Genomic DNA, 19,471 nt, shown 5'->3' on the forward strand with positions numbered 1-19,471 from the left:
CCTGGTACAATGATATGTCTGGTGAGGCCCTATGCTGTTTCCAGAGTCCAGACCCAAAAGAACATTGGATTCTTCAGGCCCTGAATTGGTTGCTGCGCCTGTTTGGAGTTGTGACCATTTCGTACGTTTGAAAGTGCTCCATTGGAGTGTCCTAAGTCCCAAGCTGTAGGCTCCGGGATCTTATGTCATGTGGAGTCTATTAGAAGATTGTACAAACAGGGTAACATCCTCTCCTTGGCATCAAGGTTAAAGGCCGGATTAGGAATAAATCTATATCCATATATATACAAAAGTACGAATATTGAAAAGTTTTTGGATTAACGAAAATAATCATATATGTACATTATTTTTTATATTATTATTTTAATTTTATATTAATAGTATTCATAAGAGTTATCAAATTTTTAGATATATTAAAATTTTAATGGTATAGAATGACTTTAATTAAATATATGTTTTTATTATAAATATTAATAAGATTTATTTCATTTGTAAATAAAATTTTTAATTATATATAATTGAAATATTAATTGCATTTTATATATAATTAAATTTCAAATATAATCTTTAACTTTATACATTAGAATCCTTTATGTTTTATATACTTGTTATTAAAAAAAAGAAACAAGTATTCATATGCACATAACAATTAACAATAAATACTAAAAGAAGATTACAATTGTATATCGCCTTGTCATCCACGACAAGTTCTATATATCTATAGATGAATTTTAAATTGCGTAGACTTGACATACTGAGAGACAATTTTTCCACTTAAAACCCTTACGATAATCCTCTATCATCAAGGCTACGATTTTCAACGTCAAAATGAGAAGAACGTGCATTGTTTTTTTTTTTTCCTAATTAATCTAGAGAGAACACATATTTCTTTTCAACCGTGACGTGCATGTGCCATTTCCTCAAATAATTTACAAAAATTCAAATCTGATTTGGAAACGTTTTCTAAAGTCAGGTAATCCAAAAGCGAAAAAAGTTGCATTAATTGATTTGAATATGGTGCCCTTTTTGAAAAAAAAGTTACATTAATTAATTATTTAAATCGATACCCAAAAAGTTAACTTTGAGATTTTAATTTTTTTTGTATAACACTTTATCATTTATATCGTTAATTTTTTAATAAAATTTATCAATTTACTTGTAAATGTAAACAAATAGACTAAGTTTTAAATTAAGAGATATTCTGATAACATGTATGAAATCAATAATGATATAAAATATTATATATATAATTAACATAAAAGAAATGTATATAGAGTTTAAGCGAAGAGATTATCCTATTGAATCTTTTCTAATCTTAGGAATTACTTTGGTAATAGTAATTCTTCTTTATGAGCTACTAATTCAACATTAAATGCATGCATGATGCGAATTTTCCATAAGGGATACATGTTTTTTTTTGAGCAACTTTCTGTTTCACCAACTGAAAATTTGTCCGGAATAAGGAAAAATTAATATAAATTGAAGATCTTATCAAATATTCGTCTATATATTTTATGTTTATTTTCTATGGTCATAAGCTAGAGCCATATTGTCCTATAGCCTGTAGGGGGATTTCTGCCTGTTGCAAATCTCTCTCATCACCCCATCTTCAGAATGAAAGCGACGCCCACGTGTTGTTTCAGTCACCTTGTTCGGAATTGAGGACTCACTCTTCCACTCTGATGGAGATAGCCATGTGAGTTGCCTCAGCTAAAACTCATCATATAAAGAATACCTCTAATGGTCAAAAAGCCCCGCATGATATTCTTAACATTAAATTTGTCTGCGTAGAAAAAGGTAATAAAATTTGAGTTTTATTATGAGTATTTTTGTGAATATTTATTTATATTATTTATATATATTTATTTTATCGTTAATGCGTAGGTTTATAGATAATTAGAGATTTTTAAATATTATTATTTTATTATTAAATAAATTAAAAAATTTATATTAAATGTATTTTTAATATATCAATTTTATACAGCATCACTAAATCAAATGTCACTACTTTGTCAAAATTTTTTTTAAAAAAAATATTTATAATTGAAAAAAATTTATTTGGGAGAAATTTTAAACTTTTATCTTTTCACATTCATACAATGATACTTTATAGTTAAATTATAATATATAAATATTACATATGAACAGTACATCAAATATAAAAATTTTATTATACAAAATTTTTAAATTTTATTTTACAAAATTTTTAAATTTTATCTATACATATTTATAATTAACTAATAATATAGAAATATTATATTATTACAGTGTATCAGATATAAACTTAATTTGAATCTATATTTCATTAAGATATCAATCTTAGAATTTCCACGTAAAACAAAGCATTAAATCACAATCATCAAATCTCATCAATCGTGTTGATAAACGATTTGAAAATAACAGAGCCCAAATCCCCGCCAAGTATTACGTGCCGTGGTTTTTGAACGGAAATGGAAGGATCCTCAGGGTTTAAACGGACCGTGGGATGATGTTCAACGGAAATAACCACCATCAACGGCAAAATCAACGAACAAGTGTTTTGTCGCTGCTCTCAACTAAAGCCGCTTAATTGGAAATTAATTCAGCGTATTCCCCTGAATTTAAGGCAATGGGGATAACGTGATAAGAAACATACGAAAAATATTAATTTGGACCAATCGGTGACGTGGGCCCGACTTTAACCGTCCTGGTGGGGCCAGACATCAGGAGACATAACCGCTTTCGCGGGTTGATGTCAGAAACAGACAAAAGGACGACGTTATAGTAGTTTGGTTTCGTCTGTAAAAGTCCCGAGTCAGAGAAAGAGAGACAAAAACAGCAAATCAGATTGCGTTTTTTTTTCCTCTGCCCGTCTCCGGCGTCAAAGCCTGGAAACAAGCAATCTAACCGATGTAGCCATGTAAAAGTATGCTGTAAATTGGACAGAACAAAGTTAAAGTTAATTTCTTTCCTTTGGTTTTTTCTAGCTGCATATGTGGATTAAAATTTGCCATTTGCATTGTGGGTGCATGGTGATCGAAAATATTTGGCCATGGAAACGTTGGCTGATTCATTGTTTTCGGATTCTCTGACAAATCTTGCGTGGACAACAGGGAGTTAATTTTTCTGTTGTTCCTTCTGATTTCTTGTGTCTTTCTGGTGCTTTGTGTTACTCTTTGGCATATTGTTCTTCTGATTTTAATCAATTGTTTTGAAGTAACTACTATTCAATTCAATTATGTGCTTACTAATTTATTATTTGCTTGCTGATGTCAAAGCTATGCATGGGAATTTAGCTAAATTCTACTTAAAGTCTAGTAAAGTAGTCTAGGGTATTAGGATTTCGTATCTCAAGGATCTTACTCATTTGACCTGTTCATGAAGAAAATAATGGCTAAATCGTTCTTATTATGTACACGTGTCCTCCACTAAGTGGTTGCATTAGAACCATATGCACTAGACTTTGGCTCTATAAATACCTAATCCTTGATCTGCTAAAACCATCACCAAGCTTAAACCAGCATTTTAGCTAGCTTTGCTAATTCCTCTTACTAAATATAGTAGTTTCTTTGATCGAAGTGTTCATGGCTTTCGTCCTTCGAAACATGTTCTCTCTTTTAACTTTTGTAGCCACATTTTCTCTGTTATTCAACTCCTGTTACTGCTTCTACCCTAAGCTCCTTAATGCTTCCTTGGCAGCAACTGAGTCTGATTGGTCCCCAGCCGGAGCAACGTGGTATGGCAGCCCCACAGGGGCTGGAAGTGATGGTAATAATGAGCATGGAGAATGATAGAGACTATGTACACATAGATTATTGTTTAATTTTATCAACATTAACTTTTTTTTTTTTTTGTGTATCTAGGTGGAGCTTGTGGGTATGGGGCTGCTGTGGAGCAAGCCCCATTTTCTGCAATGGTGTCGGCTGGAGGTCCTTCCATATTCAAATCTGGCAAAGGATGTGGAGCCTGTTATGAGGTGACATGCAATTTTTGCATATATATATATTATCACAATATCCGTATACTCGTCAACTTCATCATTATGTTATCATGCCTCATGCCTTTGTACGCCATAATTTGTCTGTCAGTTTGAAAAGATTGATAAACTTCCTTTGAGTACATGATGATTCTCCATATACATATTCTTCCTTTTATGTGCCAGTTTACTTTTTCCTACTCTCGCATGCAAAGGGTACTTTTCAATGTTGTTTAACATGTATGATATGGTTTAATTTCAGGTCAAGTGCACAACAAATTCAGCGTGCTCGGAAAATCCTGTGAGTGTAGTTATCACCGATGAATGCCCTGGCTGTGTCTCGGAGTCCGTTCATTTTGATTTAAGTGGTACTGCTTTTGGTGCCATGGCAAAGTCTGGCCAGGGTGAACAACTCCGTAACGCTGGAGTCTTGCAGATTCAATATAGAAAGTAAGATTCAACGTACGTTTCTATGCGTGTGGGGTTTGTTGTTGGGACTTGGGTGAGATTAGAAACAGAGGATGAGAATTTAGAAGTAGTATGACATTTTTGCACAAGTTTTCCATAAAGAATTTAATGCTCACCCTGCAGGAAAAAATGAAGAAGAAATGTCTTTATGTAAAGGGATTGACTTTGTTAAACCAAGCCTATTGCCAATGGGATTAGTTTATTCTTCAAATAATTTGAAATTTTCATTTCGCAGTCAAATTCTCAACAATTTCTAATCATTCTGTTCATTGACGAAAAATTGGCTTGCAGAGTGAAATGTAACTACCCCGGAAAGACCATTGCCTTTCACGTTGATGCCGGCTCGAACCCTAACTATTTCGCCACCTTAGTTGAATATGAAAATGGAGATGGTGACCTTGGTTCTGTTGACCTCAAACAGGCGCTTGACTCTGACTCCTGGGTTCCCATGCAACAATCCTGGGGTGCAGTTTGGAAACTCGACTCCGGCTCGAGGTTGCGGGCTCCGTTCTCCATCAGGCTAACATCACTTGACTCTCGCCAGACCCTCGTGGCAACCGGTGTCATTCCTGCTGGTTGGGAACCCGGACAAACCTATAGATCAGTCGTTAATTTTAATGGCTAAGGCCCGCCCCTCTATCTATACGCTTGTATTCCTCGTTTAGTACTCTACTGTTGGCGAGTTTTTAGTCAACGTGAAGATATTCTTCCATGTCTTAATTGCTTGATTATGTATGCGAATGGGAGAATTATTAATAAAATATAGTTGATAGCCTTGTTTGACTAGCTATATATATAGCACCATTTTAACACAAGTGATGGCTTATATAAACAAATGAACCAAAAATTATTAATTATAATATATATTTTCTCCATTTTTAAATATCTATCTTTTTTTAATTTCCTAAAAATATTATATATATAAAAGTAAAAATATTAAGTGTCTATATATATATATACACACACACATATATATGCAGTGCCCACCTTTTGACATTATCGTTCTTTCCTCTGCGGTGATGCACTTGCATTTCAAAATAAAAAAAACATTTTTTATTGAACATTTTTTTAGGTTAATTCACATATCAAAAGAAACATTTTTGTTTTACATTTTTTCTCATTATCAATTTTTCTTAAATAATCAAAATAAAAAAGCTGAAATATATTAAATTTTTTTGTTTTTCATTTTTGTTTTCCACCACAAGATACATCTTTTTTAGGTGATGCTCACAAAAAAAAAACATAAGCATCTTAAATTTGCATTTTCATATATAAGAGTAATTTTAAAAAATTAATATCAAATTCTTAATAAGTATTTATAAATCAAATGCTGTAATATTATTTTCTTAATATTTTAATTAACACTTTCTCATATATATCAAATGTTGTGATGTTATTTTTTTAGCAATCACATTCTCAATAATTACATTATATTGTAAGAGATTAAATGTCACTTAAAAGTTAAGACACTATCATTAAAAATAAAAATAAATAAAGAAATTTGATTGAACTTTTAAGTATATACACATTACAGATTTTATAGGTCTAGAGACGACCACTGTCAATTTACATTATCTAATTTTTCTTTTGAGAAAAGAGTAACTATTAGTATTAATTGTCACCATTTTGTCTAAATTTTAATTAAATAGACACATCAAATTCCAATTTTTTTTTAAAAAAATTAAACTCAAATCCTTCTCTCCAATTCATTTAAAGAAGTGGCAAAAAGAAAAAAAGAAAGAGAAAAACCTTCACAATAAATCACAAGGCAAAGGACATGAAGAAAGAGGAAGACATTCAAGGCAAGTTTCTTGGACATAGTTGGTATATTATGACTGGGCTAAAACAAAGGGTGCCCGAGGTTAAATGGGTCATGAGCCATTTTACCCAGCTCTAGTCAATTGGAGACATGGTCTTGTTTTTGGGGACGTTGCCTGGCATATCTGGTGAAGCCTAGTCTGTTTCCAGGGTCCACACCCCAGAAGAACATTGGATCGTTTAGGCCCTGAATTGGTATCTGTAAGCAGCCTCGGCCTTTTTTTCTTTTCTTTTTGGTGTGCTCTGCCAACACAAATTATAGGGCGTTGGATGGTCCAAATTAATTATTGGGCTCTAGGGTCCTTTCAACAAGATTGCAAAAATAGGGTAAGAATCCTCTCCTTGATATCAAGGTTAAAGAGTGAGGAATAAAGCTATATCTACATCTATCATATAAATATATTTATATTTTTATATAAAAGTTTGGATGTAGAAAAAGTTTTTAATTGATGAAAATAGTTATATTTGTTTATCATATTTTTAAATTTTCATTTTAATTCTTTATTATTAATATTAATAAAAATTAAATTTATAAAAACATATAAGAAATTTAAATATTTTATCGAATGAATTTGATTAAAAATATTAAGCATTTGCAAATAAAATTTCTAATAATATTAAATGAATTTCATTAAAATAAATTTCTTAATTTTTATAGTATTGAATAATTTATAAATTAATATTATAAAATTTAAATCATATATAATTAAAACTTTATTTATCTATTTTGTAATTATTTTTTAATATATAATTATTAGCTTAACAATTTAAAAAGAGTGTGTGAAGCACTCTAAGGGAAAAAACCTTAACATTTTAAAAACTTATAAAATTTATATAATAATTATTGTTTATATCTTATTGAATCTTTTCTAATTTTGGTGATCAGCTCCTAATTCAACATTAAATGCAGGCATAATGCAAACTTTCCATAAGGGATATATGGTTTTTTCCTGGTTATGTTTCACAAATAAAGATTTTTCTGAATAAGTAAAAATATATATTGTTAATCTTATAAAAAATGCGTTTATACATTTTAAGCTTATTTTCTACTATTGTAAGCTACAGCCACATTGTTGTATAATTCATAGGGTCTAACACTCAATCTTAAAGAAATAAATACTTTTTAGTAAAAAGTCAATAATTGGTTAATTTGAATTTAACATCATTGAGCACAACTTTTTTAATAAATTATTATAAATTTTTTTAATTTACATGTTATATAAAATTATTTATTATAAATCTTTTAATCATTAGTTAAATTTAATATATTAATTTTTAAAATTTTTAATCTTTATTCTTGGTTTTTAGATCTCAAATAAAAGTTGACTAAAGAATTCTTCTTATCACAAACATCTATTGTCACCTCATCTTCGGCATGAAAACGTCGGCCACGTGTAGTCTCAGTCACCTTGTTCGGAAGTAGGGACTCATTCTTCCACTTTGATGGAGGCAGCCATGTGAGCTTCCCTCAGCTAAAACTCCATATAAAAAATTCATTTCTTAGTCAAAAAACGCTCCCTGGTTTCTTAGGCTTAAAAGAGAAGTTTAAATTTAGTAAAGAATAAGAGAAAGTAATAAAGTTAAAACGTATATTGTATTTGAGTATTTGATTTATTAGTTGATGTATAATTTTTTTATTTAAAACATAAAATTAGAATCTCTCTTTATCCAAATTAAAAAAAAAACAGCTAAGGTTTATATTCAATATATTGTTGGTGTATAAAGTTTACAAAAAATTAGTAATTCAAATGTTGCTCTTTTGTTAATAAATAAATTTATAATTTATATTTATTTAATGTAATATTAGTGTACAAATTTTATACCCTACAAGTGAATCAAATATTGTCATATCAATAATAAATAAATTTAATAATTGAAAATTATAAAAAATAATTACACATGATTTTAAATATATTTATTTTGAAAATTTTTTTAACTTTGTACATTCATGAGGTGGCACTATGTAATTAAATAATAGTATATAAACATTATAAATTGATAATGCATCAAATATAAATTTTAATTTAAAAATTATAAAACTTTAAAAATAAATACTATAATCTAAAGAATATTTATTTCACAAAACTTTTGAACTTTTATTCGTACATGTTTATGAGTTGATATGCCGTTATTAACTCATAATACATAAATATTAAATTAACAGAAGATCAAATATAAAATTGTTTTGCATATATATTTCTTTGAGATGTCAATCTTACAATTTCGGTGTAAAAGTAAAAGCATTAAATCGCAATCATGCAATCTCATCAATCTTATTTATTAATAAACGATTTGAAAATTACAGAGCCCAAATCCCCGCCAAATATTACGTGCTGTAGTTTTTGAACGGAAATGGAAGGATCGTCGGGGTTTACTCGGTCCATCGGATGGGGAATGTTCAACGGTGTTAACCATCATCAGCGGCAAAATCAACGAACATGTATTCCCTTGAATTTGGGGTAAGAAACATACGAAAATATTAATTTGGAACAACCGATGACGTAGGCCCGATGGTTACCGTCCTACTGGGGGTGGGTCGGAGACATAACCTCTTTGCGATAGATTGCAAATGTAGATGGTCACAAACAGACAAAAGAGAGACGTTTGTAGTTAGGTTTCGTCTGTAAACGTACGTCTGAGTCAGAGAAGGAGAGATAAAAAGAGCAAATCAGATCTTGCGTTTGTTTTTTTTTTCTTTCTCTCCCGGCTCCGGCAACGAAGCCTAGAAACAAGCAATCTAACTGATGTAACCATGCAAGAGTATTACTGTGATTTGGACAGAAGCAAAGCTCTTTTATTTTCAACTGTGGGTGCATAGTGATTGAAATTATTAGGCCGTGGAACGTTTGTTTGATTCTCAAATGAATTGTGTTTTTGTTCAATTATAGAGAAGTAGACGGATTTTCTGATACTTGACAACAGGGAGTTGATTTTTCTGTTCTTCATTCGGGTTTCTTGTGTCTTTCTGGGGTTTTGTGTTGTGTTACTCTTTGGCATTTTGTGCTTCTGATTTTAGTCAATTTAATTATGTGCTTACGAATTTAATTAGACTTTTCTAGCTGATGTCATAGAAATGTATGGGAATTTAGCCAAATTCTAACTTAAAGTCTAGCAAAGTAGTATGGGTTATTAGGATTTCGTATCTCAAGGGTCTTACTCATTTCGCTTGTTCCTGAAGAAAATAATGCATAAATCCTTCCAAAAACATGCACGTGTCCTCCACTAAGTGGTTGCATTAGAACCACATGCACTAGCCTTTGGCTCTATAAATACCTTGTCGTTGATCTGCTAAATCCATCAGCAAAACAGAGCTTAAACTTTGCATTTAGCTAGCTTTGCTAATTCCTTTCTACTAGTAGTTTCTTTGATCGAAGTGTTCGTGGCTTTCGCTCTTCGAAACATGTTCTCTCTTCTCACTTTTGCAGCCACATTTTCTCTGTTATTCAACTCCTGTTACTGCTTCTACCCTAAGCTCCTTAATGCCTCATTGGCAGCATCTGAGTCTGATTGGTCCCCCGCCGGAGCAACGTGGTATGGCAGCCCCACGGGGGCTGGAAGTGATGGTAATGATGAGCATGGAGAATGATTGAGACTATTTACACATAGAAAATTGTTTAATTTTATGAAATTTAATCCCTTTTTTTTTTTTGTATCTAGGTGGAGCTTGTGGTTATGGGGGTGCTGTGGAGCAAGCCCCATTTTCTGCAATGGTGTCGGCTGGGGGCCCTTCCCTATTCAAATCTGGCAAAGGATGTGGAGCCTGTTACGAGGTGACGTTCAATTTTTTCATGAATATATATATAAAATATATTCATCAGTTTGTTATCATGCCTCATTCCCATGTCCAAAAACTCCATAACTTTTCCGTCTGTTTGAAAAGATGATAAACTTCCTTTGAGTTCATGATGATTCTCCATATACATATCCTTCCTTTTTCCTACTCTCGCGTGCAAAGGGTACCTTTCAATGTTGTTTAACATGCATAATATGGTTTAATTTCAGGTCCAGTGCACGACAAATTCAGCGTGCTCGGAAAGTCCTGTGACTGTAGTTATCACCGATGAATGCCCTGGCTGTGTCTCGGAGTCCGTTCATTTTGATTTAAGTGGTACTGCTTTTGGCGCCATGGCAAAGTCTGGCCAGGCTGATCAACTCCGTAACGCTGGAGTCTTGCAGATTCAATATAGAAAGTAAGATTCTACGTACGATTAGAAAGAGAGGATGAGAATATAGAAGTAGCATGACAATATTCTTGTACAATTTTTCCATGAAGAATTTAATATATCCTCAGCCTGCAAAAAGGAAGTGAAGAAGAATTGACTTTGTTAATTGCACTATAGGTGGTATTTACTCTTGGAAATTGACTTTGTTAAACCAAGCCTACTGCCTATGGGATTATATTATTCTTCAAATAATTTTAAACCCTCATTTCGCTGTCAAAATTCTCAACGTTTTCTCGCCATTCTTTTCATTGATGAAAAATTGACTTGCAGAGTGCAATGTAACTATCCCGGGACGTCCATTGCCTTCAAAGTTGATGCCGGCTCTAACCCTAACTATTTCGCCACCGTAGTTATTTACCAAAACGGAGATGGTGACCTTGCCTTAGTTGAACTCAAACAGGCGCTTGACTCTGACCCCTGGCTTCCCATGCAACAATCCTGGGGTGCAGTCTGGAAACTCGACAGCGGCTCGACGTTGCGGCCTCCGTTCTCCATCAGGCTGACATCACTCACCTCTGGCCAGACTCTTGTGGCATCCGGTGTCATTCCTGCTGGTTGGCAGCCCGGACAAACCTATACATCTGTCGTTAATTTTTAATGCCTGATAAAGCACCCTAAACCTAGCAATCTGTATACGATATAAAGTATACGATTCTGTACCACGTTTATAACTATCCTGTTAGTCAACATGAAGATATTCTTCCATGTCTTAATTGCTTGATTATGTATGTTTATGGGAGAATTATCAATAAAATACAGTTTATAGCCTTGTTTGACTATTTATATATATAGCACCCCTTTTACACACGAGACGGCTTATATAAATAAATGAACAAAAAATTATTTATAATATTTTTTTTTCGTTTTAAATATTTTTTATTTTCAGGAAAATATTAAATGTATAAAAGTGATAAAAATATATATTTTAAGACATTCCAAAAACAAAAGATGGATAATAGTATAAAGAGAGAGGATTCAAGGCCTTGCTAGCTAGCCTTAAATGGCTGCAAGACTCTGTTCAATTTAAGTTACACATGATAGGGATAGAAAAGAGTAGGTTAAAGAATATAAGTATTTCAAATTAATTAAAGTACTAAAAATTTATCTTGATACAATCAAAGCTATCTCTATCATTATCTTAATTTTTTAAAAGACATGTAGCACCTTTTTATCTAGAAAATTACACTTATTTTTGTAAAATTCTTGGCCGTCCATATAAATATATGATTCATGACTTTTTTTTAAATAAATATTATTTTATGATTCAAGTGCATTTACTCTATTTTACAGGCAATTTTAATTACATATTGTATCTTTTATAATATAATAATTCATCTAAAAAAACTCTATTATCAGTATATATATAATTTAATAATTTATAAAAGAATTCATATGAAAATGAGCCGATTGATGAAGATCGAAAATTTGGATGAAAATTTTAATTTCAAAATCACATTATTTAGGATGTCAAAAATTAAAAAGAAAATGTATTTTCTTTTTTTGGTAGAATTCAGATTCTACCCATTGACTAATCTAAATAATGATTAGAAATAAATTGAAAAGATTGAATGACAAAAGTATACTTGATTCTCCCCACAAAAAATAATGTATTTTCCATAAATGCCACGCGGCAGTTATTAGAGTTAAACAGGAGTCCAAAAATCCCTCACGCGCACACAATTTGCCAATGTGTAAAGTTAACTTACTCCCTTAATCACGAGCCCAATTTTAACGGACTTTCCCTTCCTGATTCGAAATCCCCCGCGCATATTTAAAAACCAACCAGATAGCGAAGACTCCCACTACTCCACTTCCTCAAACCTTTTCTCTTTTCCCGTCAGATCCCTGATTTTTCCCAGTACCCAAACAGGAAAAGATTATCATGTCATCGATCCGTCCGAGCAACGACGTCAGCGGAATCCTCAACCTCATAACCTTATTCGTTTCGATCCCGATCTTCGCGGTGGGATTATTGCTAAGCAAGAACGCCGTCACGGAATGCGAACGCCTCCTCGACAAGCCGCTTATCTTGGTTGGACTCTTTCTCATTCTCCTATCTTTGACGGCCTTCATCGGCACGTGCTGCAGAGTGCCGGGACTGCTCTGGATCTACCTCGTCTTCATGTTTCTCTTCATCTTAGGCGGCGTCGTTTTCACTGCCTTCGCTTTTGTGGTGACGAATGAAGGTGCTGGGCGGTCGTTGCCCGGGAAGGGATATAAAGAGTACAGGCTGGGGGATTATTCTATCTGGCTTCAAAGGATAGTGAACAACGCTGAGAATTGGAATAAGGTTAAGACTTGTTTGGTTCAATCCAGGATTTGCACCGATTTCCATAGCAAGTTTCACAGTGATAGTCTGCAGAAGTTCCACCACGAGCCCTTGAATGCTCTTCAGGTACCATTTTCCTTTTTATTTTTTCTTCAAATTTTTTGATAATATAATTTTTATAAAACGATTTTTGTAATTAATATAAAATTAATAAACACTCCTTAATTAATCGAACCTTTATTTTTATAAATGCAGTCTGGTTGTTGTAAGCCGTCAAACGACTGCGGATTTACGTATAAGAATCCTACTAATTGGACAAAGGAGCATGGGATATATAAGAATCCCGATTGCAAAAAATGGGATAATAATCCAAAAGTTCTATGCTTCAATTGCCAATCGTGCAAGGCTGGGATTCTAGACAACGTCAAGAATTCCTGGAAAAAGCATAAGGTAGCCCATATCAACGTCATATTCCTTATCTTCCTCATCATTGTATATTCCTGTGCTTACTGTGCTTTCAGAGACAGCATGCGAGAGGATCATGCTGACTATCACCGAGGGTTGAAGCCTTGATCTGCTCGTTCAATTCTGCTTTTAGGATGGGTTTATTGCATTTTTTGATGGCTTCTTTTTATTTGTTTCTGTTGGTGTCTACGTACACACATGATCTCAATGTCTATGCCCTCTCGCATCTATTTTGGCCCAATTTTGGACCAGCTCTCAACAAGTGTGATCATGATTGGGCTCTGGACAACCCTCACTGGCTAACTCAACTTGGCTAGCACTCGAGCTTACCCATGGGGCCTTAAGCAACATCTTTTGGACTTAGTATCCAATATATATAGGAGGATTCAGTCCATTAGAAGTTGGCAGGTACCCTGGCTAAAGCCATTAGGGAGAGGAGTCTATATATATATTTGTTTTTCTAACATCTTTTACGGGTGAGATGGTAGAGTTAGATTTTTCCTTGTAATTGGCTTATGATTTATGGAAATAATTGGGAGCAAATTAATACTGTATCGAGTTTGCAGTTAAGCTGTTCATGGTAACAGATATGACACTTGAGTCGATTTTTTGATGTATCATTATACACCTTCTTATAAAGATTGCCTTTTAAAAAAATGAAAAAAAAATAATTCAGCAAAACCATAAAAAAAGTTGCAATTCAGCTAGTGAAATAGAAAATATTCAGACAGAATGCTACATTACATCTCAAAATAATTAATACCTTAATGCCTTCATTAAATACTGCAATTTCACCATGCTATTCATTGAAAATGTCTAAAAATTTAGCCAAGAAACATACATACTGCTTTATATACGAGGGCGATTTATTGATTAATAAAAAACAAATGGTTAATTGAAAATGGTAGGTGGCTGCCATCAACCTCTGCATACCATCAAATTTAATCATGAATTGTCCCAATCGTAGTGAATTTTCTTGAGCTCAAGATGCAGTTGATGATCAGTAGACTGCTTACTTCAACATGGCCTGGACTAAGCAGGAATCATATCTCTTTGCTTAATCACTGTCACTACTTAATTGACTGGCTAGTTGGCTTTGGGGATGCTTTGAATCAAAGCAAAAAGAATGATATCATTGATTGATTAGAGAGACTAAACCCACTGCCGTACTGATGGAAGCAAAGTCATTGCTTAGCCAAGGGTACTTCACTGACTAGCTAATTTGATCTAATCACTACAAACTTGGTACAAATTCTCTTAAGCCTAATAGATTAAGCTTCAATTAACATTGCCTAAACCAATTATAACTTAATTCTAACTTTTATCTTAATTATTAGTACTTTGAATCCCCTTGTCTCCCTAACTTGATTCATTGTTCTTGTGTAGGTGATATAGTTATGTTTAATTAGAAATGTAACTAGCATGAGCAACCTCTGGGAATTAAATATAATATATATACCCTTTAAAGCTAATTGTTGAGAAGCTAATTTACTTTTCCTTTTGGGGTACTTAAAGAATTGTTATATGAAGGGAAAAAGCAAGAGAAAACCATTTATATTTAACCCTTGCCACCCTCCAAAAAAAGGTTTTTTGAAGATAATAATAGGTAATAATAATGTGTTGAGATATGAAAATTCTGTGGAAAAGCAGATTGAACCAACCGACAGACAAGGAGAAGCATGGGTTAGTTTTCTTGGCTTGGAATTGAAGGGATATGAATAGGTATGGCAGTTAGAACCACTCTCTCTTAATCTCTTTCACTGATCACTCAATTCACTCTCTCTCTCTCTCTCTCTCTCTCTCTCTCTCTCTCTCTTTCTCACACATGCAACAGACGCCAATAGCTCACACTGAAAACACTAACTGGTTGTACGGAACTCCGTTGGTTTTTGTAGTATTTGTTTGACCGGCGGCGGCGCCACCACCACCACAAAGCCGTAGAAAAAGTCTCTTAGCCTCTATTCCGCCTACCACTTGTCACCACACTCCTCGACTCTCCATTGCTCTCTTCTATTCTAATCTATTTTTCATCCACAAAAAACCAAGCCATGACTCTTACTAAAAACTAGGACTAGTGCCCCTTCTCACCATACAACTCTGCAACAACCTTTCACTATTAAGAACAACTTCCCTCACCCCCCCCTTCTCCCCTATTCTTCTTTCACTGCATCAAATTTTCCCTTTTCCGTTTCGTTGTATGGCTTTTATTGTGGATCAACAATCAAACTTTAAACACTTTTGTAAAATTTGCAAGAAAGGATTTGGGTGTGGCAGAGCCCTTGGTGGGCATATGAGGGCGCATGGAATAGGCGACGAGAGTGGGCACATTGACGACGACGATCCTGCAAGTGATTGGGAAGACAAATTAGGAGGGAATGTGCCACCTAGCAATAAGCGCATGTATGCATTAAGAACGAACCCTAATCGGTTGAAGAGCTGTAGGGTCTGTGAGAATTGTGGGAAGGAGTTTTTATCATGGAAATCTTTTCTTGAGCATGGTAAATGTAGCTCCGAGGACGCTGAGTCGCTTGTGTCCTCACCAGGATCAGACGGTGACGATGGTGTGACAAGGAGAGGGTGCGGTTGGTCTAAAAGGAAAAGGTCGTTGAGAGCTAAAGTGGGTAATTTCAACTCGAATTGCCCGTCAAGCGAAGAGGAAGACCTTGCCAATTGCTTAATGATGTTATCTAATGCAACCGTTGATCCTTTCTTCACCGAGCCTGAGGAGTCTTGTGCTTCTGCCAGCAAAGAAGAGGAGAGAAGAAATACAATGAATTTCATTGCACCTATTGCGTGTAGGGTACCTATGGACAAGGCCAAGGGCGTAGCCAAAGGGTTGTTTGAGTGCAAAGCATGCAAGAAAGTGTTCAATTCCCACCAAGCATTGGGTGGACATAGAGCTAGTCACAAGAAGGTTAAGGGGTGCTTTGCAGCTCGGCTTGATCATATCGATGATAGTCAAGCTGATGAAGACCACGACGTTATCACACACGAAGAATTCTTCCCTACAAAATCAACTTCAACTTTGCAATTTGATCAAGGAACTAGTGCTCCATTGGCCTCTACATCGAAAAGGAAATCAAAAGTACATGAATGTTCAATCTGTCACCGAGTTTTTTCATCAGGGCAAGCATTGGGAGGGCATAAAAGATGTCATTGGATCACTTCAAATTCACCTGACACTTCCTCTTTGGCTAAGTTTCATCAGTTTCAAGGTCGCATGGAGCCGATTCAGCAAACACCAAAGTTCATCGACAATTCTGAGCCGCTCGATCTTAAGCTCGATCTCAATCTCCCTGCTCCAGCTGATGATCTTGTACGACGGAACCACGTTAATCCATCCAGCTTTGATGTTTCAACAGAAATCTATTTGCAGCCTTGGATAGGCGTTGATGCCAAAGAAAAGGAAGAGAATCATCAACACCAACTGCAAGTTGACAATGATAACAAAAATGAAAAGAACAATAATTGTAATAGTTCTATGCAAAACGCGGATGACGAAGCAGACAGTAAGGTGAAGTTAGCAAAACTAAGCGAACTAAAGGACATCAATATGAGTGGAGGTTCATCGCCATGGCTGCAAGTTGGGATTGGTTCAACTACTCATATTGGCTCTGACCCTTAAATTTTTTTTATTGCATTATGAGAATATTTCTCCTTTTTATTTACTTTCAATCTTTTGTAGACTTTTTGTATTTATATATAACTGTAATTACAAAATCAAACATGTTATTACTGGCATGTTTCGACATTAGGGGTGAAAATGAAATGCACAGAAACTGCTTTTTGATGCCTTGTCAGTATTTATTACAAGTAATTTTTGTCAACTTTTTCATTATTCTGTTGTGGGTTCTGTCTCTGCATGGTATGTACATAGAGTCCTCAAGTTTTCTTCATTTGCAACTTTCAAGTTTTGGGCCTGATATGAACTTATACCAGAACAAACCTCCGCTATTCATCAGTGGACTTGCAGACTAAAAATAAATTGCCATGTTCTTGCTACAATTGATGAGTTCTGATGTTAAGCTGATGCACGATTTTACTACTTCTGTACTTAATTTCTGAAAACCTTTCGCTTTGCTGCTCATTGCTCAAAGTGGAGGGGGGGGCAGGAAGAACCTCATCTCACTCTAAGAGAGACACTTGTCGGGCAGAAAAGAGTTGGTCCTGGCAAGTTCGACGGTCCACCACGATTTTAATCTCAAATAAAAAATGGCCAATCGTTTTCCTTGTTTTAATTGGCCTAGAGTACATAAGGGGTCAGATTAAATACCTGCCAAGTTTTCTAGCTTTGACTGGCGAGCTATAGAGTAGGAAGCATGACTGACACCATGGGAAGCGTTGTTGTGGTATTGTAATATCCATGATAAAACTCCATTTTCAAAAATATATTGCACCGAACGACCTACTGATAGGGTTTGAGTTCAATCAAATAGGAAAGAGTAGAAGCCTGCAGGCCTTAGCCCAATGGCCACCCACCATTAAGAGCTGAGACTTGGATATGCATTCCTAACTTTTCAAGTAGGTTAGGGGAGTAGTAAGTGAACTATCTACACCAAAACAACAAGTTCATTAAAATCGAATTTGACTCTGGAGTTCAATACACGAACTAACCAACAAAAGAAACTAGTGGCCGTTAAAGTTTGTAAAATTTATGATATTGTTTTCATATTAATGGCAAATTTGTATGGTTTCAACTTGCTAGATGCTGAGATTATTTTAACTTGATTAAGTGGTTGAGTAGCATACTACTCAAGTGAATTATGAAGTTTGATTATACATATTTCAGGAATTATTGGAGTTCTGACTTTAATTTAGTTTATACAGAATTAATTGAGGGGAAAAAATTAATTCAGCTACATGTGAAGGTAAAGTAGAATACTTAAAAAAATAAAGCATCATGAAGGGGGAAATGGTGAATATATACCACGTTGTTACATCCTATATATATACTGCAAGGGGGAAAGGGTGCTCTTTAATCCCCATGAAAATATGAAAATGGTTCAAAGGAAATTGTTGGTCCATACTCCCAGTGCACATATCTATATATATATAATAGAGATTAATTAGTTCAATTCTCTCCCATTGCTTACTCTTTTATATATTATAAGATCAATGTATGTATCACTGTATAAAAAGAATTTGGACAGAAAATCAAATGTATATTATATATAATGGTAGCGATAAATGTGACCTAGTGATAAAGATGGATATCCTTTAAGCGGGTTTTGACTCGATCATATAAGATACAAGTATCTTATATTTGACTTATATTTGGGTTTGGGATGAAATTCGGGTAGCAAATTTACTTAGTGATCCGGTAAATCACCTTCTAGAAGGGTGAGAAGACTGGTGGTTGGAATTCTAATACCCATATTCTCATCTTTTAATTAAATTTTTTGAAAATATCTTTACATTAATCTAAGGGTCTATTTCCTCTCCTACGCCAAAGATATAAAAAAAACTAATGTATGTAAGAATAATACTAGACTAGATTAGCAACAATAGGCTTGACTTTGCTCAAAATCTTTGGTTCTAACACCTTTTATTATAAACCTGACAACTTCTTTACTAGTCCTACGCAGCTGGATGAGGGCAAGTTGAACTTAGAACCACTTGGTGAAAAATATCCAAAAATGGTACAGCAACCCTGCAGTCATGAGAATCACCATTAAAACTTGGGGAATATAATTTACAGTCTATATGTATAATTAACTTTGAAATTGTTCTTTCTTGGGCTGCATCATTAACCCTGAATCATGAGAGGGCAAGGAGTAGTCAATGATTCTCGTTTGGTGCTTTTCCATCTTTAGAGACAAATGCAAAGGGAAAGCTTTGTTGTAGCCTATCTATCTTCAAGTGGAATCTTCCTACAAAGTGCCTGCCATTACTTGTTTGACTTTGGAAGTTGCCCACTTCATCAACTAGCAAGCAAATGCAATTAGAAAAATCTTAAATTGGGTGGTATGCTTCCAATGTGGTTAGTCCTTTTGGACTATAGATTATATACATGCTACTCATGAAAGGCAATACAAACAGTAAAATTAATTGATTACATCATGGAGATAATGAAACATGTGTAACATAATTAATTCCAAGCCTCTCTTCTTCGTTTTCGTTTATAGGTAGTTGTTTTAATATATAATCGTAAATACAATAAACTGTTACAACCGGAATAGATTAAAACTTTAAAAGAAAATTAATCCGCATTTGTTAAGTTAAAGACATTTTTGACATATAATTATAATAAAGATCTCTTCATTTATTATTAAT

The 19,471-nt window shown here is 34.0% G+C and overlaps 3 protein-coding genes and 1 pseudogene across 3 annotated transcripts; all 4 read left to right on the forward strand.

Moving 5' to 3' along the window:
• Positions 1–3,495: 3,495 nt before the first annotated feature.
• LOC110414066 (putative expansin-B2) lies at positions 3,496–5,213 on the forward strand. Its single transcript, XM_021425129.1, has 4 exons — positions 3,496–3,747; positions 3,843–3,955; positions 4,218–4,405; positions 4,715–5,213. The coding sequence occupies exons 1-4, from the start codon at positions 3,564–3,566 to the stop codon at positions 5,046–5,048; spliced, it is 819 nt and encodes a 272-aa protein (XP_021280804.1). The 5' UTR covers positions 3,496–3,563; the 3' UTR covers positions 5,049–5,213.
• A 4,413-nt stretch (positions 5,214–9,626) lies between these two features.
• LOC110414269 (putative expansin-B2) lies at positions 9,627–11,062 on the forward strand. The gene is made up of 4 exons (XM_021425364.2): positions 9,627–9,804; positions 9,899–10,011; positions 10,244–10,431; positions 10,735–11,062. The coding sequence occupies exons 1-4, from the start codon at positions 9,642–9,644 to the stop codon at positions 11,060–11,062; spliced, it is 792 nt and encodes a 263-aa protein (XP_021281039.2). The 5' UTR covers positions 9,627–9,641.
• Positions 11,063–12,346: 1,284 nt separating this feature from the next.
• Positions 12,347–13,354, forward strand: LOC110414354 (tetraspanin-7 pseudogene; annotated as a pseudogene).
• Positions 13,355–15,120: 1,766 nt separating this feature from the next.
• Positions 15,121–16,823, forward strand: LOC110413609 (zinc finger protein ZAT9-like). The gene has a single exon (XM_021424476.1). It carries the CDS (start codon positions 15,396–15,398, stop codon positions 16,821–16,823), a length of 1,428 nt encoding a protein of 475 aa, XP_021280151.1. The 5' UTR covers positions 15,121–15,395.
• Positions 16,824–19,471: the final 2,648 nt, after the last annotated feature.

This window comes from Theobroma umbraticum, unplaced genomic scaffold (assembly GCF_002168275.2).
Source record: "Theobroma umbraticum cultivar Fairchild unplaced genomic scaffold, ASM216827v3 scaffold_4.1, whole genome shotgun sequence".
NCBI lineage: Eukaryota > Viridiplantae > Streptophyta > Magnoliopsida > Malvales > Malvaceae > Theobroma > Theobroma umbraticum.